At 44.4% G+C, this 22,451-nt stretch overlaps 2 protein-coding genes across 28 annotated transcripts; both read left to right on the top strand.

Annotated features, from left to right (window-relative positions):
* The first annotated feature begins 6,523 nt into the window (after positions 1-6,523).
* On the top strand, positions 6,524-11,341 carry LOC136543594 (uncharacterized). Its single transcript, XM_066535992.1, has 2 exons — positions 6,524-7,339; positions 10,642-11,341. The coding sequence occupies exons 1-2, from the start codon at positions 6,818-6,820 to the stop codon at positions 10,948-10,950; spliced, it is 831 nt and encodes a 276-aa protein (XP_066392089.1). The 5' UTR covers positions 6,524-6,817; the 3' UTR covers positions 10,951-11,341.
* A 4,372-nt stretch (positions 11,342-15,713) lies between these two features.
* Positions 15,714-21,467, top strand: LOC136541596 (F-box protein At3g49450-like). 27 transcript variants are annotated; one of them, XM_066533549.1, is made up of 7 exons: positions 15,714-16,018; positions 16,140-16,190; positions 16,272-16,310; positions 17,747-17,806; positions 17,914-18,832; positions 19,268-19,874; positions 19,964-21,467. In XM_066533549.1, exon 7 carries the CDS (start codon positions 19,983-19,985, stop codon positions 21,198-21,200), a length of 1,218 nt encoding a protein of 405 aa, XP_066389646.1. In that variant the 5' UTR covers positions 15,714-16,018; positions 16,140-16,190; positions 16,272-16,310; positions 17,747-17,806; positions 17,914-18,832; positions 19,268-19,874; positions 19,964-19,982; the 3' UTR covers positions 21,201-21,467. The 27 variants fall into 27 exon arrangements, with proteins under 27 accessions (XP_066389646.1, XP_066389665.1, XP_066389654.1 ...); XM_066533568.1 differs by having other exon boundaries at positions 16,272-17,806; positions 17,914-17,971; positions 18,732-18,832; XM_066533557.1 differs by having other exon boundaries at positions 16,272-17,806; positions 17,914-17,971; positions 18,603-18,832.
* Positions 21,468-22,451: the final 984 nt, after the last annotated feature.

The raw sequence follows: 22,451 nt of genomic DNA, 5'->3' as shown, positions 1-22,451 counted from the left end.
CTCCATGTAGGAATATTCTTTTATTCTTTGTTTTCCCTTTTATCCTTGAGATTAGCCCAGATGTGTGTCCACTATCCTTAAAATACCGTTTTTACCCCTGTCATGAACTATTGGTCCACTATGCAAGTATGTAATCTTGTTCATGCTCATGCTAGACTCTTATACCTTGCTCTCCTTTGGGAAAATATAAATAATGATACCCTGAATACTTCCGGATGAAATGCTACAACGATAGATCCATGCGCTTGCGGATATTTTCTGTAATCGTTAAGAACTATCGTAGTTGGTGTTTCTTGGCGGCATCGCTAAGGTTAACTCAATCTTAGTGATGGTGTTAAGAAATACCAACAGGCATTTCTAGCGCCATTGCCGAGGATGGACTTAAAACCTCCACACTTGGTGATTACGCTAAGAAATGCCAACATTTACCATAGGAGTGAACAGGTCTAGTTACTCTTTTTAGGAGTAGAGATTAGCGGAAGGGCTAGCACCCGGACATCCAGGCGAACGGCGCATCCAGACACAACTCTTGAGCATCCTCCATCACGTGCGCGAACACAACTCCCACGCCTCCAACATATCACGTGCGCCCGCAGAAAAAGCCACGCCGCCAACAGCTTGCTCGCCCAGCCGCCACACATGCATGGGGACCACCTGAGTCTGCCCTATTTCACATGCCCGCATTCACACAACAGTAGCACCAACAGGCGCACATGGTCACGTGCCCGCATGCACGCATCAGCAGCACCAGCAAGTGGCACGGTGACCCATGCAGCAGCAACAACTTACTTTTGAAACATATGGCACGGTGACCCATGCAGCACCACGCCATTGCAACATGTGCTCCCCCGAGATCTACTTTTGAAATATCTAAATGAAACAATTGTCGTCTAAAATAGATGAAACACTTAAAACATATGTGTATAGTCATAGCAACATGTGCAACATCTAGATTTATTTTTGCAACATTCAGATGAAACACTTGCAACATAAGTCCGAAACATCAGGAACACTCAAAACTTACGCTTGAAACATACGTGTATAGCCATAGTAACATATACAACATCTAGATAAAACACTTGAAACATACGTCTGAAACAACTGAAGCACTTGAAACATACGTGTGTAGCCATAGCAACATATGCAACATCCAGATAAAATACTTGAAAACACCTAAAACACTTGAAACATAGGCTTGCAACATGCGTATATTGTCATTGCAACATATGCAACATCCCAAATCCACTTTTGCAAAATCCAGACAAAACAATTGAAACATAAGTCTGAAACGCCTGAAACACTTGAAACACGGCGTCGCCAGCGGCAACGGCCTACCTAGTGGGGAACTACGGCAACCAGCAAGCTCGGGTCAGGGGGCGTCGATAGCAATGGCCCAGCGTACACCCAGGCGTAGGCACAGGTTTTCCCTTCTTGCCAACGTGCGAGGTGGATGGGGGCATAGGCACAAGCCTCCCTAGGACTCCCCAGGCGCAGGCGCAGGCATCCCCCCGCGACATGCGAAGTGGATGAGGCGCGGCGCGGGATGGGGTGGCATAGGAGCGAAAAATCTCAGCGGACAAAAGATGGGGAGAAAGGAGCAGAGGATAGACGAGGCCTTCTGAAGCGCGGGCAGAGAGGGAGAGATGGCAGGGGTGACAGGAGCCTAAAAATATCTTGCATCCGGAACATTCTCGAGTGGACGGAAAAGCCCACCAGCCTGCCGTGTTGTTCCGTGAGCGGGCCGAGATATTTTGCACCGGTGCATTCGGACGGATGGACGTCCTCACCAGAGCATTACCGCTTTACTAGTTTAAAAACTTTGTAAAAATATTAGTTGTGATTTCTTATTTGGCTTTCCAAAATAACTCCTTTAGTTACATGAAAAAATTATGACCTTAATGACTCTTATACTAATGGTACTAACAATTTATTTAAATGTGTACTAATATACATGACAATAAATAATATAAGTTGTTTTCAGATAATATACATTGCAGCAGAAAAATTATGACATATCTACATTTATAGTATAACTGTAAGCGCTGTTTTTATTAACAAATTGCTACTACACATATAGTTCAACATCTTGAGTACCGTAGGAGGTGAGTGTAGTGGCCATGGCCTCATAGGGTATCAGAGGTTCATTTGGAGTAAAGAGTGATTATTAAATTTAACATTAATATCCTTTAGCATCGTTGGTCTCTCGCACTACAACAGAAATGGTCATCCCCTACAGCACTTTCACGGTCGTTTTTTTTTGCTATTCTTTTTGGCCTATTTTTTGGATTTCTAGAAACTAAACCATCATCACCACCGGTTCATGTTACTAATTGGCGACGATAACCTATTATTACCACCGGTTTCCAACTGATAGTGATGACCATATCATCACCGTCGATAATTCACTGTTGGTTGCCAAAACCGGCAGTGATAGGGGGTTTAGAACCGGCTGTGATGTCGTTTCTGTAGTAGTGTCCTAGATCTCACTTAAAGCTCTACCCCCAGTTCTTGAGCACCATGGTGTAGGACTTAACGACCATATATGCAATTGTACTAACTAAAAATACAATCTAGGGCCTCAAATCCTTATTTTCAATAAAATATAAAATGAGTGTATTAAATAAAATGTACATTAACTACTCTAGTTTCAACTTTACTTGAATAGAAAAAAAATTGTGTAACTAATAAGATCAAAATTTAAAATTCAAAATCTAGATTTATAACATCATGAGACATGGACCATAACTCGGGCCACCATAACTTAGCAAGGTTCAAACTAAATATGTCGAAGACGTACGGAGGTGCCATATGCAGAGGGGTAAAACTATGCTATGTATTGATTGAAAAAAAGACTTACAGGGGTTGTTTGGATCCCTTCATTTTGGAGTAATTGAAATCTACTCAATGGATTAGGCTATTTGGCTTGGAATTTGACATTCCATAACTTTCCTAAACTCACAAATAAGCATATCTCAAATTCATATGGTGGGAGATAGAAATGGACTCTATAGATCACTATGATACAATTCTACTCTCCAACTTATAGCACACTATTCAACTTACTTCCCTATGATAGAAATGCAACATATAAGTATGTCCCTTATATGCCTAATAATAAATTTACAAATATATTCCATATATAACTATATTAACTTAATTAATCTATGTCTAAATTATAATTATTAGAATGAATTCAATTCTAAGGATCCAAACGGCCCATAGAGTAATTTATAAGTTCACATCACAATTGGATAAAGATTATAGAGTATTCATTGGATGTTATGTTAAAAACACACAGAGAGAGAGAGAGAGAGAGTATACAGTATGAAATTTGGTGGAAATTTGGGCAAATCTATATAGCTACGGTATACAGTATGAACAACACAGGAGCTAAAAACGGTTGGCCACTTGCAAAGAATCTACCAGGAATTTCAGTAAGTCTTGTGTCGATTTGAATTTGCATGTATTGCATCGATTACGACTAGGCTGCAGGTGAGAGCGAGGTGTGTATGCACGTTTTAGTTTTCTTTGACATTAAAGTTTGAAGTGTAATGTTTGGTTGGAGAGGCACAAGCAAGTGCTTGGATAAGGGCATGTTCGCTGGAACTTATCAGCCGGCTTATCAGCTAGAATTTACAGTATTTTTCTCTCACAACAAAAACAGCTTCAGTCGACTTTAATACCAGCCGAACAGGAGAGAGCTGTAATAGTGGAAGTGTCTACCTCTGGAAAACCGAAATGTCAGGTGTGGGTACAATTACTAGTCATAGATACTCAGGTCTTATTTAGTTTCTCCCCTAAAAGTTTATACCCTATCACATCGAATGTTTGGACACATACGTGGAGTATTAAATATAGACTAAAAAATAATTAATTGCACAGATTACGACTACTTTGCGAGACGAATCTTTTAAGCCTAATTAGCCCATGATTTGACAATGTGGTGCTACAGTACACATGTGCTAATGACGGATTAATTAGGCTTAATAAATTCGTCTCACGTTTTACTGACGGATTCTGTAATTTGTTTTTTTATTAGTATTCCAATACCCCATACGATACCCCATATAACATCCGATATGACACCCTAAAACTTTACGTCCTAGATTTAAACAAGGCCTCGTATGATCAGATGCAACTGGCACTGGGACAATGCAATGTACTTTTCAACAACGTTTCAAGTTGCACGGTATGATATGCTTATCCACGCCACTAGTATGTGTAGTGTAATATGTGTGGTTATTATTAATTGGTACGGTCTCTAAACAATAATAAATCACGCACAGTTAGATCTGAATAGTTGCATATACGATATAGATTTATATATTGGTTTGGACATAAGCCGTCCTATATGTCCAATTTATATGGAGAGTTTATTGCTTGTAGGACATATGGAGGGTTGCAAGGGCATTGATGCGATGTATTAAGGTACTAATTAAGGGTCTATACACTATATAGTCTGGGAATAAGGTTATAATAGGTCTAATCAGTTTACAAGTTGGTTTATAAAAGATCCTGATTTATTATCGGATTACAAGAAGTTCGAAATCGGTTTACATTGCCTCCGGTGAACACATCAAAGACTCAAAAAAGCTTGCACCCATTCACAAAGAGGAAGAGCAAGACTAGATAGTCTTCCATCTTGTCTGTAGCTGTAGGTAGGAACACAAATCTCCTAGTCCTTTCCAAGTCACTGGTAGAGAGGACGATGACATCGGAGACTTGCATTGCGGAAGGAGACACATCCGGCACGGAATCATTGGGGGTGAGTCCATTACCAAAAAACTAGCCTACTACTAGCAATCCTATAACCCTAAACTAGTATCTACAACTACAATCTAGCCATTGACCGAAAGGCCAATTTCCCCTCCCCTGTGGCGTATAAGGAAAATGCGGATCAAGAGCACTCCATTTTCAATCCGAATGTCTTATTTAAAAAAACGACGGCGTGACTAGCGCCCGAACACCCGGACGGACGCCCGCGGCTACTGGCCTTTGTGCCTACTCGCCCGCGCCCTGTTGCTCTCCCGCTCCCGTGCCCTGTTGCAAGCCTGTGCCTGCTCGCCCACCCGCACCGCTCTATGGGGACCGCCTGCGCCCGCTTCCCCGTCTCATGAAACACTTGCAACATGGTGGGCTCACTGCAACATACGTCTAAAACAGATAGAACATTTGGAACATACGCTTGCAACATATGTATGTAGCCACTACAACATATGCAACATTTAGATAAAACACTTGCAACATATGTCTGGAACAGCTGAAACATTTGAAACATACACTTGCAACATGCTTCTGAAAAACAACTGAAACATTTAGAACATATACACTCGCAACATACGCGTATAGCCATTGCAACATGTGCAACATTCCGATCTACATTTGCAACATCCAGATGAAACGCATGCAACATTCCAGATGAAACATCTGAAACACTTGAAACATAAGTTTGCAACATGAGCTTTCAACGCAATGTCACCTTGTTGTTTTTACGAATGGAGGCCGGTCGTTGCGGAGCTCAATGCCGGCACGGAGGCGGCAGCGCATGGAGTGGCGATCATTTCGCAACCCTAGGAGAGCACCTGCATGAGGCCACAGCAGCCCACTTTGGCGAGCTACCGCGGCCTGGGCGAGCACCTACTCAGCGAGCGCACCTGCTGGACGACTTGCTGGGCGACCACCCCTGGCGAGCCCCTGCTAGGCAAGCGTCCCTGTTGGTGCGAGCACTCTGGGTAGAGTTTTTTTAGATTAGAAGGGGTGCGGACGGCACACATGAGTGGGAAGCCGCGTCTACCCGTTGGGATGTCCTCATGAGAGCATTATCGAAAAAACAAACCTTGGACCGGTCAATATTCTCTAACTATTGTAGAAATATGGTAGTATGGTCCTATGGTCTAACTTATCTGTTAAACTGACGGTCTCCCTTGTCTGTAATTATAGAACAGTCAGTTCGATTGAAATGGCACTGAACCTTAAACCAATGTTAGTTGAGAAGCTAAGATTTTCGTCAGTTGTGAGATCAGTTAGGTTGGGCCAGGCGAGTTGGGTTTACTATTTGCACCAAAATGAATCTGGGCCTTTTCCAGTACAGCCCGGCCTTGTGCCTCTGCTGGCCACGCTTCTCTGTGACATACTGTCATACTGAGAGGCGAGTTGGGTTTACTATTTTCTCTTTCCCATTTTTGGTCAAAATACTAGCTCTTGACCTCTTGTGCCTACTAGGGATAAAAACGGATCGAATACGGATGGATATCACCGATATTACATTTGTTTTCATGTTTCTGTTTGGATTCGAATTCGAATACGGATAGTGAACTATGTCGGATAGAATACGATTGGATATCGACATCATAAATATGCGATTTGAGTATTCGAATACGGATACGGTATCGAATATTGATATACTAACTCGGATACGGACAGATGTCAACCCGGATTCGGTTTCGAATAGCGTCTGAAAATATCTGTACCGTTTGCCTACCGGCGGCGAACTGGCGACTGGCCGCTGGCCAAAAACCCCAACACTCCCGTGGCTGGCAGCGCCACGGCAGATCTCGTCGGCGACCAACACAGAAATCTCGAACCCTGGAGTGTTCTCGGGGCGGCGGCGTTGAATTGACAATGCGTGACATTTGGGAGGAATTCCGGGCGGCGCTCTGCATCTCTGGGGGAAACCGCCGCACGCCCCCAACCCTCCCTCCCCCAGATCTCGCCGGCGGCGGTGACGAAGGTGGCGGCCGCGGCGAGGAGGAGGAGGACCGCCTCAGCGCGCCTCCCGTCCGCCGCCACCGCCGCGCCGACCAGCATCCTCACTGTGATGGTTCTGAGCGACGTCCGTTTCCAAGGTGCCTCCGACATCGGCGACACCTTCTCGTTGGCCCGCTGCCCTTCGCTGCGGGAACTCCGTTTCTTCAACGCTGAAGGGTTGTCCAATCTTAGTATCTATTCAGAATCTCTCGTCCATATATATTTGAAAAATTTGAAAGGGTTACAGCAGCTTACCGTTGTGTCGCCAATGCTGAGAGATCTGTCTATCTCTAATTGCTTCTTCGAGAGGCAACCAGTGGCTGACATCACTGCTTCGGTTCTGGAAAAGTCCGTCCAGCTTGGCAAATTGGCACAGCTACGGGTATTGGGGACCTCCTTCTTTGCATATACATGGTATGGATTGCCTGAGCATCAGTACAGTTTGGGCACTGTAATGTTATTGCAGCGCTTTAGGAAGATCCCTGCTCTTGTCATTATGATCGACTATCCAACTGTGAGTATACATCCCGTTATCATGGGTTTCAAACTTTTCTTTTATTTGAATAGTGCTAAGTACAACCTTCCAGTAAATGTAAATTTGTAGGCGTAACAACAACTACTTTGTAGTGGTAGCGATTGTTAGATCTTAATGTAGTCAAGTAACTGAGTAATCAATAAAATGACTGGTGAAAGGACATTCAGTTGTAGGTACAATTGTACAAACATAACATGTATTGTTCTGCTCACTATTGTAATGCTTGCCCATGCAAGGGCATGAGTGCAAGCATTGGATGTATACACGCATTAACTATTTGATTTGATCTGGCAAACAAATGAATTGGGGTTTTTGGATCCCACCCCAGTAGGATATTTAGTTATCACCTATCAGCATGGGTAGGTACAACACCAAGTCACCAACAGAGCCTTTTTTGTTCAAAGTACTTGAGGTAGGCTAGGGATTAAACCCAATAAATATCCAACCATTAAAATATATAAAAAAAAACTCAACCTCAAGGGGAAAGACTGCCCCCACGTCATTACCCCAAAGGCCAGCTGCCCTGGACATGCCATCTATGTGCATATCGCTAAAAGCGACTCAGATGGTTACACGTATAACTTAGGAACCACAACCAACAAGGGGTATTACACACATAACTTAGGAACACAGCCAACGAGGGGCATTTTTTAACCCAGGCCTGCTTAAATTCGCTCCCACGGGGAGTCAAACCTAGGACCTGAGGTGCTACGTACTAAGGTTCCTGAGACCACTTGGCAACAAACCTGTTCGCTACTAAAAAAATAATAATAAGGTATAAGTAATAGTAATAATGGTAAAATTTCCATGTGTTCCTATTCATGGATAATGTTTTGGGGATATTCTGTCAAGTATCTCTTTACAAACTCTTCTTATGTTAGATTTTGGTTGAGGTTGAAGCCTGCCTCTCTTTACATTATTTTGGCACGCCTTAGTATTCTTCTCTGCACCAGTGATTCTAGAGGCATTTGTGGGATATGTCCATGCCATTTCAATGGACAAGGTTTTCTTCGTTTGGTGCAACCCCTACCAACTTATATATATCATCATTTCAAACACGATAATCTTGTATGACCACAAATTGCAACTTTTAGGCACACCCCATTTCTTATATAAAATTCTTGCTTGATTTGTTTTTCTGAAGTCTCGGACTCATAGGATAGTTGAGGTTATTCATTGAAATCAAATCTTTTTGATGGATCATGTTTAGTCTTCCTTTTGCATAAACTTTAATGTACCATATCAGATGACTGCATTACTTCAGCCGCTTTTTATCAGTTGTTCGCGTAGATGCGCTGGTATAGTTGTAATATTTGGTCAACAACAACAACAACAACATAGCCTTTCAGTCCCAAGCAAGTTGTAATATTTGGTCAAGGACATGAATTCATGAGTGGAGGGCAGTGGGCATATTCCATTCAGTTAAGGCCCAAACAGGGAGAGTGTGTAGTTCTCAAGTAATTGTGACTCTTCACTAGCTTTAAGTAAGTCTGCTTTGGGAAGTTTGCCAAGCCAGCTGAACCCTGTGTGTTCAGAGGCTTCTGCTACTGTTTCTCTGTGTTGCTGCAGGCTAAAACCTAACACTTGTAATTTCATTGTTTTATGGTAATGAAAATTTGGTTATGCCGCTGTGAAAAAAAAATTATGATTCTTTACTGGAGAGATCTTCTGTGCCATTATTCAACAGAACAAGTCTGAAGTAGTTTTGCAGCATTTTGTAACAGTTATCCCTTGTGAGAAAATCAGTTATTCTGGAAAGCTGCTTTATTTCTTGCTGCATATGAAATTTTCTTGCGGTCTTTTGTGAATTTGCAGAAGATGGTTTACTGCCAGAACTAGATGGAAGCCCTGACCTCGCTGCCGGTTGAGATATTAGACCTGGTCCTAGTACCATGTGGACATGCAATTGGCTCTTGTGTATTCCATTTCCTTAAGATTTCTACTTTATAAGATGTCTGTTTCTGGATATACGTGAAGCCATTAAGGTATTATTTTCTCTTTATCAGCCATTTAATACTTTGATTGTTTGGAAAGTGGTGGAATGTTTTTATTTGCTGCACTAATGCTTGACTAATGGTGATACTTCTGGAGTTAGGTTTTCTAATTTGCTTCATGTTTTGTTTCTAGATGATATAGTGTATGCATATACTCTAGCAGTTATGTGTCACTCTAAAAAGTACAATGAAAAATTGCATGAGTACTTTGGGTCCTAATTAAGTGCCGGTGCAGATTTTGCTCGCTGGCATAAACTTTTGGTATGCTTTACACAGGGTTAATATTAAAGCTGATGGTACTTCTCATGGTGCGGCACTAAGGGTGTGTTTGGTTTTTGGAGAAGAGGGATGGGATGGATCCATTCCTGTTTTTTGGGATGGAATGGTTGCATCTTTGCTTTTAGTTAAGGAGATGGGGATATCTCTGCTCTGTGTTTGGTTGGAGGGATGGGGATGCCCATGCCACCCCGTCCTCCTCCATAGTCCACGCTGCCCCGACCGCTGGCACTGAGCTTGCTCGCTCGCCGGGGTCGAGCGAGTTTGCCCACACTGGGGCGTGGCCAAGCTTGTGCCAGGGTCGCTTGTCGAGGTCGCCCACCAGCGCTCCCCCGCGCTGCCTTCTCTTCCGGAGTTGGGCGGAGCGTGGCCGCCAAGCTGCCTTCTCCTTCGGGTCAGGCAGAGTGTGGCTGCTAGGAAGGCAGGCCTACCCAAATGGAAGATGGGAAGAGGAAAAAGAAATTAGGGGAATATTCTCTCCTAGGGACAGTTCGGTCATACCTGTCCTCGAACCAAACATCAGGATGACACCCCCAAACCAAACACACCCTCAAGGCTCTGTTGAAACCCTAATAAGTTAAATTCATTGATTATACACTATTTGTGATTGGCATAATTTTGTGTTTTTGTTTTTCTGTAACTCTCTTTCTCTACACAGTACAAACTCATTGCTGCAATTGGCTAACACTAAAAGGAGTAAAGGACATCCTGTTTGCTTTTCAAAGGACACAACTTTAAAGCTCAGTAATCAGGGATTAGCTCACTCTTTAGCTTACCTTGCAAAGAATGCTACTTGTAGTTTGCCTTCCTTCTCTTGCTCTCATCCACTTCATTTCTCTGAATGTCCAGTAGAGAGCTTTTGTCATCTGTATCTTGGGGGTACTTTGGACCTCATCCATGTACGATGTTCATAGTTTCTATCAATGGAGTTCCTTTTCAATAAAAAGAAGGGAAAAAAGAAAGGAATCCTGTTTATCTGCAAATTTGCCATGTATCTAAATTGTTTCCTCTTTCTAATGTTATTGTCAGTAGCCATTGTAAAGTTTGTTGAGCAGTTAGCCGAGCTTATGTTTATGCTCCTCATCTCAGGAACAAGCTGCTTGTTCACCAGATTGTGTGTGCCATCAGCTGCATGACTGGGAAAGTGAGGAGCTCTTCTTGAATTCTCTCCAGGAACTGAAGGTTTGTGGATTGAGAGGAGCAGGTTGTGATTTGATGTTTGTGAAACGGCTACTGGGATGGGCGGGAGTGCTCAAATCAATTACTATAAACTTTGATCCTAAAGCCGCTGTCGATGAGGTTTGTAAGGAGCTACTGGGCCTCTCTGGACCAGAGACTTGCATGAAGATTTACCTATATCGCGATGGGGCAAAGGTGATGTATACACCGGTAGCCTAGGGCAGGGGCAGCTTTAAGGGCCGTCTCTTGCTGAGTAGTACTAGTCATATATTGCTGTAGCATAGTGTGTGCCTGTGTATCCAACTGCTTGCTTCCATCCTCAATTGTGGTTAGTGACCACTACTGTCCAATCTTATGCATGTATGAAGAAGGCAGAATAGTCATTTTGGTCCCTCAACTATTACTCGAGGCTCAGTTTCGTCCCTAAACTTTTAAAACGGCCGTTTTAGTCCTCAAACTCTACTTTTAGGCTCAATTTCATCCAAGAACTATGAAGATGATTGTTTTAGTCCTCAAACTTTGCATTTTGGGCTCAATTTTATTTATAAACTATCAAAGTGTATTTTGTTCTTTAAACTTTTATTTTCATCTCAACTTTGTCTACGTTCTACGTGGAACGCTGTACTGTTGCACTTGTTAGCTTCAACACCACCAGCGATTGGATATAGAAAAATAATATTCATCCAAAAGCTCTTACGTGGCCATTAATAATTCAAGCTGTTATTTTTAGTGTTACTTTATACTGATACCATTTATATATATCCGACTAAATGATATTTGTAGAGCAATTATAGTTCCATCGAACACTACTTCTTTAAGAATACATGGATATGTTGAAACAATAACAAATCTATAATTTTGATAATTTATGGATGAAATTGTGCCTAAAATATAAAGTTTTCTTTTTGAATAGATAAAATTGAGTTAAAAATAAAAGTTTAATGCACTTTGATACGTTATGGATGAAATTGAGCCCAAAATACAAAATTTGAGGACTGAAACGATCATCTTCATAGTTGTAGGATGAAATTGAGCCTAAAACTAAAATTTGAGGACCTGAACGGCCGTTTTGAAAATTTAGGGGTGAAATTGAGCCTCTAGTAATAGTAGAGGGACCAAAATGGCTATTGTGCCAGCTGTGATTGCATTTGCTAATTTAGCCTCGATCTTTAATGTAATCAGGGATTAGATTCTGTTTGTGTGGTGTGGATACTGCGTTGCACTTAAAGTTGTACTCTGTTCACGTTGCGCATTTCCATCTTTTTGGATACAGTACTACTACTACTAGTGTGTTAGAAGTAGAAGATAAATTAATGTCACATGGCAGTATGCCAGTATTATATAAGTAATACAGTATATAATAAGTTATTGCATGCTTGTTTTCTTTCATGCGCAGTATTATATAAGCCAAAGAATATGTCATTAAAATAGTTAACAATTTGTCTAAAAAAGAATAGACAACTTCTCCGATCCATGACCCGTTCTTAACTACATTTTGTCAGGCTAGCCACACGTTGAGGTGAAATTAGTTGTGTAATGCCGTCGTTATCTATTAACAATTGAGAATGCCGTATGATTGAAGGCCCTGATTGGTTAGATGTAGTCCCAATTTGTCAAATAGATGGACTAGTAGAGGGACAAAAATGGGTTTGGGCTGTGGTTCCTTAAGGGTGACTTTTTGGACTACCGGCCCAAGTTGACACCCTATGCCCCTCAATAATTGTAGTCCCCAACCAGCCGCGCAGGCTGCTCGCACGTGACTGCGAGCCCGCCTGTGACCACGAGTTCACCTCGCCCGCTCGCGCGCTCTCGCGCACGCCTCGCCCCGCGTGCCCTCACATGGCCCGCTCCATTCATCGCTCCGCCTCCCATGGCTGCAGGATCTCGGCGGGGCTACTGGATCTCGACGGGGATACTAGATCTCGCCGACCGGCGCCGGAGCTCGCCCATGCGCCAGCAGGCGCGAAGCTCGGCTGGACCCCTCCCCTTCTCGTCTTCCTCTGGCGTGACCACCTGCATCCACCGCGCAAGAGTTTCGAAAAATACAGGGAAGAGATGCGGAAACGACTGATCCAGCATGCGGCGGCGGCTGCAAGGGTGGACCCGGACAGCGGCAGCTGCAAGGGCGGGGGCTGCATGCCGCGGGGTTGCGTGGCGGTGTTGGTCGGCGGCGGGTACGAGGAGCCGGAGGAGCGGGTGGTGGTGGACGTTCAGAGGAAGAAGAAGGGTATTTTAGTTTTTGTTTAGCAGCTTTAATGCCTTTAGTCCCCTCTAGTCTCTGGAACCAAACAAGGTAGGAGACTAAAGTTTAGTCCCTGTTTTAGTCTTTAGTCCTTGGACTAAAGAACCAAACATGGCCTAAGTGTCACGTAATTGCCTCGTGCTTTATCATATTTGGTTTTAACAATAATCAGTAACAATGGCAGAGTCTTTACCAAAGATAATAATAATAACGGCATTGTCTTTATGATTCGGTCAAAAATAGATTTTGCTATATAATATAAATTGATGCCACTTTTCAACTAACTAGAGGCAACTAAGGGAATCGCTAAATTTCATGAGCCTGAAAACACCGATTCTTTCAGGCGATGGTTTGTAGCCATCCGACCTAGATCCTAGGGCTGAGACATCGTCTTCAACGTTCAACCTCCGTCTCTCTATCATCTTCAACCTCCGTCTCTCTCTCTCTCTCTCTCTCTCTCTCTCTCTCTCTCTCTCTCTCTCTCTCTCTCTCTCTCTCTCTCTCTCTCTCCGAGCTGCAGGCCATGGCTGATGCCCCTGCTCCCGCTGGCATGCCTCGTCCTCGGTAGCCTCCTAGTCGTCGCATTCGGCACCGCTGACCTCAGCTTCTTCTTCCTCGAGCCCAATGCGTCGCCGCCTACCGCCCCACTGCGGCGCAGTAGGGTCTCATTGGAACTCCTCGCCCGCGGCCGCAGAGCTCCGGCGAGACTCTACCGTGCCCGTGGCGGCCTCCTTCCTCTCCCCTCCTGCCTCCGCCATGCATCATCGCCCCCGCCTCCACCTGGCCCCGCCGCCTCCACCGCCACAGGGCTCCTAAGCCGCACGGCCACCGTCCCCACCGTCTGGCCGGCCTTCCTCCCCCGAACCCTCCTTTTTCTAAGGTCGCCAGAGTTAGGGAGGAAGAGAGGGAGAGAAAGAGAAGAAGGTCACCAGAGTTGCGGAAGATGTTGGGCGGGTGCTGGCGTCACGCGGGCCTCGGCATAGGCGTCGCCGCCTGAAGTCTTGAGAGATTTCAGTCGACTAAAATGTAGGAAATGTGGGCAACTAGACATGTCATGTTGCCATTGACTATGTTTTTCTCTCCTAACAACATGTTTTCGTTGTACTCCTTTGACCACCATTTTGCGAGTGTTTTATTGATCAAGCCAAGCACCAACGTCCAACACTACGTAGACAAAAGTCGCATTTTTTTCTTAAAAAAATCTAGGAATTGCGAGTGTTTAGCAATTTAGCAATCCACACCGCTTCCCAGCTGAGCTAAGCTAGTACACCGTACACGTTCTACAACCAGCCCGTTGTTTGTGGAAAAATAACGGACGATTAACAGACACGAGACGACCCAGCTCAAGCTTTGCAGCCCATTCATTCAGGCTCCAGGCCCACTCTAAAAACTAAATCTAACCTATACCATGCCCCCTCTCAACTCAGTTTCCTGTACCAGCAACAGTCTTCCACCACTGACCTCCGATCGTTCTGCCCCTCCACGCCTTCACGTCCGGTACCGTCCACGCGTCCACACTTCTGGAATGAATGACGCGGATCCCTTCCGCCTTCTCTCGTACGGAGGGAAAAAAAGTTATTTGGATCCACGCCATTATAATTCTTCAACTTTAGAGATCTGTCATTACAATTCACCTATTCTGATACTTGCCATTTTCTACGTCTTCCGGGTGTCTGGGGCCCACGTCAGGCCGTATACGTGTACACATCTTCCGTATGGACCAAAACACCCCCTGTTGCTTCTCTCCCTCCACTCACTGACGTGTAGGCCCCACACCACACGTCAGATTCTCGTTCAACCTCCAGTCATCCTGGAAGGACGGCATCCGGCGAGATGGGAGGGGCGGGCGGACACTTCGAGCCCGACCTCCCGCGTGGGAGCTCCATCCAGGTCATGGCCGCACGCGCGCTCCGAGCAGGCCTCTCCCCGCCGCCGGCAGCCATGGCCCGCGGCTCCTGCTTGCTAACCCGCCGCCTGCTGTAGCCGCTCGCTGCTTGCCGTGGTTGCGCGAGCGTGCCCTACTAACCCGAGCGTGCGTTGCCGCTGGCTGCTTGCCATGCTCCTGCAGGCGCGCGGGCGAGCAGCAGCAGCCGCCGCCGCCGTCGTCGCGCAGATCCGGCCCATCCCTCGCGCCCTCCGCTCATGCCGGCCCTCGACAAGCTCAACTCAGCCGCCGCCCCGAGGCACGGCCAGAACAGGGCGGGCGCGGCCGCCGCCACCTCCCTCGCGTGCTATGCCAGGAACACGGCGAACGCGGACAGCACCACCACCATGCCGAGCAGCATGAGCCCCACGAACAGCTTGAGCAGCATCCCTGCGCCACCATGGTCGCGCGCGGTTGTGCAGCCGCTGCCGCCCCTTCGGCCCTCCCCCTCGTTGGACGGTGGAGGAAGAGGAGACTCAAGGAGGAAGACTGCTGGAGGTTGAATGAGAATCTGACGTGTGGGGCCCACACGTCAGTGAGTGGAGGGAGAGAAGCAATAGGGGGTGTTTTGGTCCATACGGAAGATGTGTACATGTATACGGCCTGACAGTGGGCCCAGACACCCCGAAGACGTAGAAAATGGCAAGTATCAGGTAGAAGAAGAATTATAATGGCAAGTTTCAGAATAGATGAATTGTAATGGCAGATCTACAAAGTTGAAGAATTATAATAGTGTGATCTAAATAGCCAAAAAAAAAATGCCCTCCCCATCCCTTCCCCCTCCGTCTCCTCGGTCCACACCTTCCGCCCCGCCCCTCGCGCTCCGCCCGCCCTTCCCGCGTCGCCCTCCCTCCCCATGGCGTCCTTCGTACCCACGTCGCCCTCCCTGCCGCGACGCCGCTGCGCGTCCACGGGACGGCGCAACGGCCCGAGCCGCCCCCGGATCGGCCGGCGCAGCCGCACGAGCAAGCCCTGGCGGCGGCCGCCTCCCACCTTCACCTCTCTCCTTCCCCCTCCTCACGCACGTGGATGCTCGCTCTGATCTGCGCCGCTTCTTCGACTTGCTCTACGGATGCCCGGCCTCACCCCGACCGTCGTGCTTTACGGCTGCTCGGCCTCGTGTATGTCGCCAACGTGACAGTCCCTACGACTGTGTTCTTGGTCCGATCTTATACTTGCTTGGTCGATTCGATATACCCATATTTTGATTTCAGCAATGTCTACTGTATTTTTGGGTGCCAGGTTCAGCAGCTCATTTGGTTGTAGCATGTACCTAACAAGCATAAACACATGGTAAGTTTGCCATCCTCTTCCTTTGCCTAACAATTGTTCTTGCATTCATGACTGAACCCGCTTCCCATCTATCTGTTGCAGATTAATGTCCATGTACTGCGGTTTCGCCCAAGATTAGTGGTATGAATATTTGAGAAAATTTCTTTAATTAGCGATGTTCCATGCTTTTGTTCCTATATATATTTCCTGCAAAGAAATTGCAGTGGACCCATCTTAGTTTACCAAATGATTGCATGGAAGTATGTGTTCAACAACAACAACAACAAAGCCTTTAAGTCCCAAACAATGTTGGGGTAGGCTAGAGTTGAAACCCAGCAGAAGCAATCAAGGTTCAGGCACGTGAATAGCTGTTTTCCAAGCACTCCTATCTAAGGCTAAGTCTTTAGGTATATCCCATCCTTTCAAGTCTCCTTTTATTGCCTCTACCCAAGTCAACTTCGGTCTTCCTCTGCCTCTCTTCACGTTACTATCCTGGCTTAGGATTCCACTACGCAGCGGTGCCTCTGGAGGTCATTGCATCGAAGTATGTGTCCCATGTCCTCAAATAAAAGGGCAGAGGTTACTGATGCTAATTGATTCTGAACTTCCTCTCAGCTCTTATCTTCACTATCCAGGAGATTGTTGTGTCTCCAAAGTAGGTTATTCGAAATTGGACATGCTATAGATTTAATAGTCCCATTTAGTAATACAGTATTGGTCTTCCTTCATTCTTCCTCAGGTCATTTTTTACTTCTAATTTTCTGTTTATGATTTATTTTGCCTGCCTCCTGTTATGTGAAAAGGTGCATTCACCTGCACCTACTACTACCTCATAAGCATATACTGCTGCTAATTTCTCAAAGACCAGCTACTGTATTTTGCTACTGCCTCTTTTACGTTGTCAATTATCCCTTCATTCCTTTAAACAAAAGGTTGCTTCACATAAACAATTTGGAATTTTACCTGTACCCAGCACCTTTGAATTTTACGTTGTCGATTATCCCTTCATTCCTTTAAACAAAAGGTTGCTTCACATAAACAATTTGGAATTTTACCTGTACCCAGCACCTTTGAATGTTGGGTATCCTTTTCCATTTTTTTCATGTGCTCCTTTCTTTAACTCACATTTATTCGTACTTATTTCCAATAATATGGATCTCAAAATAGTGTAGTAGCAAGAGTATAATATTTGAGTCCGTCCGAATTACACGATGGCTGTTCGCACAGGTAATAGTAATGAATAGCAATTCTATGCATAAAAATAATTGCGTTTATTTTTCCTGGTATCTTATCTTTATATTTGTATGGCAATGCTATGGTCAGGCTTTCCGTTAGAAGCCTTCGCCTTGACTACTTAGGCAACTAAGGTTGATTGGATTAATGACCCATCCATGTCGTGCATTTTAACACTGCTTCAAGGGAAATGCTCCTGGGCTAAAATGCCGACTGATTTGCTTGCTTCATCTTTGGAGAGTTGAGTCAATTTAGGTTTCGGACATATCGTGGAGTTGGCATCTAAAGTTACAATGATCCCAATTTGCTTGGGACTAAAAGGCTTTGTTGTTGTATGCATGCAGCCAAAATTCCTGCAGCAAGACAGTTGCTTCACATTTTTCTCTCATAGGGTTGATGCTGTGGTAAGGTCTCCTACTATTTATTACATGCATGTTTAATCTGAATCATTGGCTAATACTCCTGAGTATATGCTTTTTGGATGGCATCTCTTCTTAATGCTTCCTTCGAGATCACCGGAATTGTTCAGTGACCTGCTATCCTGCGTCTATGGATTAGTTGTTGTATTGGTCAGTTTGCTTATTTCCCTTTTCTTTGGTTTCACTATGGATTTTTGAATTATGACTCCTTCGGTGCTGTGAGCTGCTACTTATATTTTACATTGATCACGAAACTGCTTACCTCAATGGAGGCTATAGTTCTGATTCGCTTGCCGCACAAACTTACGAGCTTCACGATTGAAGGCTCTTCTCACTTGAGTAATCGTTCCTTCTGAAACCATCCTATGTGTCTCAGTGAGTTCTGCAATGTTAATATTTGTGGTTCAGAATTACTCACATAATTTTAGAAAACAAATGCGTAGCCCATGCACCTCCTGGAAGGAAAACTAGAAAATCAAATAAATTGTGGTCAGATTCAGAGGTCTAGAGGGGTCAGAATTTTATCTAACTCCCATCCTCACCCCTAGAAAATTCAGCTTTGTTTCATAGTTACTACATGGTGGTTACTACAACATGCACGAATTTTGTTATTAGAAAGTCTAATCTTCCTGCTAATCTGCTTCATAGATGTTATAGTATCTGCTAAACAACAATCGCTTAAGAAATATTTAGAATGTTGATAGTTCTATTACAATAAATTTATTAGGCATGATAACATCTTTTCTGTATGAAGCACTTTAATTGGGATGGCATATTTCAGAGGAAAGATGGACTTCAGTGATTGTCGAATAAAGTGCTACAGTGGGTACTTATGCGCAGTGATACTATATCCCAAACATATCTTCGGTTAGTCGATTAACTATCCTACTGTTATTGATCTACTCTGCAGAAAAGGTAGTGCGGACAAACTAATAGTGTTCTTAGATGTATGGAGCAATGGGATGCCATACCAAATACTGGTGCTGCAATTGTGTTCAGCCCTTGACAGAGGTGAAATTATTTGTCCTCACTATTTATTAGTTTACATCTTTGGAAATAATCTGAACTTTGCAATTTGTGGATTACTCTATGAAAGAAAACCCCCAATCACGCACTGTCCCTGAATTGCTAATGCCTCATCATGTAACCCTTTTTCCTTTTAATGCGATATATGTGATTCAAGACTTCATTTCAGCATGTGTAAACAATTTGTGATCTTATACACTCGAAGCTCTTTATGCACTGCAATTTCTCCGTATAGTTCAAATTGAAGCATAGCCAGACCACCACAACACCACTTCCAAACTAAAGATAGGCGTTCGCTTAATGCTTCTATGCAATATGAACCCACCTAAAGGTCTATTCAATGACACAACTCTCATAGTCACTCAGTTAACTCATTATATCTGTTGACCACTGTGATAGCTTTTCTTTTTTTTCCCGCAGATCTTTCTTCGACAAGCAAAGAGTGGTGCTGCCCATGTTGCATATAATCATAGTGCGCTTTGAACTCTGATGTTTCATCTACTTCAAACAGAAAGAATAGGGCTTAGGTTGTACCTATAGATAATCTGTTTATATGCGATTTTGACTTTTTGAAATTGACATTTAAACGACAGGCTCCCCACAACAATTGATTTCTATTTTTGTAATCTACTTTCAGAATTTCTTAATATTTCAATTACAGAATATATATTTATGTGTTTGTTGTTCTGCTGCTCCTTTTAGATGATAACAATCAATGAATTTGTCGATTCTTCCAAGATTACCTGTTATTTATGCCTAGCACCCGCGGCATTTGCCGCGGGGTTCCTGCTAGTTTACATGAAGCCCAAACTCATTTGCTCATTTGTCCACACTCCACCGAGTGCTCATTTGCTTGCTCCAGCCGCAGCCAGCCTCTCGGCTCCACGGACACCGAGCTGACGAGCTCAAGTTCGAGCGGCTCCTAGGGTTCAGAAATCCCCCAAATCCCCATTCGAATCGAATTCGATCTTCAGCCTCGGCACCGCCCTGCGCCGGCGCCCTTGACCGCGTCCATCTCCAGTGTCTGGTAAGCCCCTCTTTTCCTCCCCATTGCTGCATTTTCCCCCTCGCATCCCCTCACACCTCCATCTCGCTCGGTCCCCGCTTTTCACACAGATTGCTCTCGGAGGGAGGCATGGAGGCGGGCTACTTCAAGATGAGCGCCGGCGCGGTGACCGTCCTCCCTGACGATCCCCTGGTGGAGATCCTCTCCCGCGTCCCTGCCAAGTCCGTCTGTCGCTTCAAGTGCGTCTCCAAGGCCTGGTGCGACCTCATCGCCGACCCTGACAACCGTAAGAAGCTCCGCCAACCCATGCAAGGACTGTTCGTCCAGACGTCCGAGGTCTCCGACTCCGAGGTTGACAATGGCTGTATCAGTTTCAGTTACAGTTTCACCGACCTCACAGTGAGATCCGTGCCTCTGGACATCGACACTTGCTTCTCCTTCCTGACGGAAATGACTGGGATCGCGGCCTTCATGTTGCATTCCTGCAACGGGCTTATCCTTTTCAGGCAGCATCAGGAGTCGTCTGAAGGCTACATCGTGTGCAACCCGACCACAAGGCAATGGTCAGCTGTGCCTGCTTGTGGCTCTTGTGAAGGAATAATCCACACCTATTTGGCTTTCGATCCGGCCGTATCCTCTCACTTTCACTTGGTCCAGTTCCAGATGCCTGATGTGCATTTCCCGATGCCTTGTATGCACGAGGATGTAGTGTTGTTGCATGTTTACTCGTCTGAAACTGGGACCTGGAGTCAAAACCAAATTGATGAACAAAAAGAGCAAGGACAATTGGAAGGGTGGCATCATCAGTTTACACTAGATGCTGTCTATCAGTGCGCCTTTGTTAATAGCTTCCTACATTTGATAGTTTGGGGCTCAGATGGAAAGCACATACTTGCTGTAGATGTACAAGGGAAGGCAAGAAGGATGATCACTATGCTACGTATGGCTGATGAGAGCCAAAGGCACAGCATTACATGTTATTTAGGTCAATCCCAAGGGCACCTACATTGCGTGACTATAGATTCTGCTGATAAAAATAACGACAAACTATCCACATGGGTTCTTCAGGATTATGATACACAGGAATGGGTGTTGAAGAGCACTGTGAACTCTTTGGATGTCTTTGGAGAAACAAGAGTCACTCCAGAGTATCAAGTGGTAGACATTCATCAAGATTGTAATGTGCTTTTCTTTTTACAGCAGTTGACCTGTGAGCTGATAGCATACAACATGGACCGTAAGGAAGTGAGTGTTATTGCCACTTTCAAAGATTACAAATTCCGGGGCGATTTTGCTTGTTATGTTCCCTATTTCTCAGAATCACCGGCTCTCACAAATAAGCACTGAAAGTGTGTGCTCTAAGTATGAGCTAGCAGGTTGGTTAAATTCCAGTTGACTCAGGTGAAATGTTCTGCTTATGCTTGGATGTATGCCTTCTTAATTAGTACTGCAAGCCTGTTGAGACTTCGGATGTATGCCTACTTAATTAGTGCTCATGCTTGGATGTATGCCTTCTCATGCTTTTGATCTAATTAGTACTGCAAGCCTGTTGAGACAATTATGTAGTGTACCTTTATGGATGCTAGTTATTATATAATGAATGTTGTTGCACAAGTTGAACAATTTCGATCTTTGGTGATAAGTTTTATGATTAGCATGTTCTTTTGTGGCTGTATTAATGAGCAATTATTTACTGTGAATTTAGTTTGCTTGGTCGTGTGTTTATTTATGTCAATCAAATAAAAATTATCCTCCATATTTCGCTAATGTTGCATGTATGGAACGGTTTCAAACTGAAGCCTTCTGGTTACATCAAAAAATTTGAACTATAAGTCTTATTTGTGCTACTGAAAAAAACAGATGTGCTGGAGCCTGAGGAAACTTATATAGTTTCAAATGGTAATATGTGCAATTAATTGTCATGTGGACGTGCCACATCTCATCTTCCTAATAGAACATCAGTTGTAGTGTTGCTAGAGGCATTCGCGAGGAACAGTGATCCAACCTGATCTGCCTGGAAGAATTGTATACTGGCTGTCAGGTCCAAAAGTTAGTTCTCTCCAAGAGAAGTACAATGTTGGACCAACCTGATGCTGAGAAACAGCTATTTGCTTATTTCTACATTTCATGAACCCTGAGAAAAACTGTATTAACAGTTAGCTATAGTCAATTGTTTTCTTTGCATCAATCAATAGTTGAGTTTGTGCTTTCATGACAACTTATGGCATGTTCTTTTTTCATGTGGCATTCACATTTAAATCTGTATACTGAAGTAATTCTGAAACATGTCCCGTGTCAGGAGCTGTCAGCTCCTTGCTGAAACCTTTAAATTGACTCCAATTGGTTGCTTGTTCTTCCTTGGAAAATACAGTTGGATCATTATCCATCCGAGGGAAAGTAACATAACCTCCTGCTGTTTTTTTTTCCAAACAAAAAGTAACAGCATATATGCAAGGGATTCTTGTGAGAGAGTTCATGTAACCCAGAGACGTATGAAAAATCTTAGACTCGTTGCAGTAGAACATGTAATTTGTGTTGAGGTCAAAATCAGTTTCAGTATGCTGTGGTTATAGATGTTGCAGTGTGGTTTCAGACAAT

This window comes from Miscanthus floridulus, chromosome 3, assembly GCF_019320115.1.
Source record: "Miscanthus floridulus cultivar M001 chromosome 3, ASM1932011v1, whole genome shotgun sequence".
NCBI classification, from domain to species: domain Eukaryota; kingdom Viridiplantae; phylum Streptophyta; class Magnoliopsida; order Poales; family Poaceae; genus Miscanthus; species Miscanthus floridulus.
Note: the sequence above shows the minus strand (reverse complement) of the source record. Positions and strands in the feature narration are given on the sequence as shown.

Excerpts from the sequence above, each read along its gene's own strand:
- LOC136543594 (XM_066535992.1), top strand. The coding sequence starts at position 6,818 with ATGGTTCTGAGCGACGTCCGTTTCCAAGGTGCCTCCGACATCGGCGAC. Across the intron at positions 7,340-10,641 it reads AGTACAACCTTCCAGTAAAT|GAACAAGCTGCTTGTTCACC; the intron begins GTAAATTTGTAG and ends TCCTCATCTCAG.
- LOC136541596 (XM_066533549.1), top strand. The coding sequence starts at position 19,983 with ATGGAGGCGGGCTACTTCAAGATGAGCGCCGGCGCGGTGACCGTCCTC.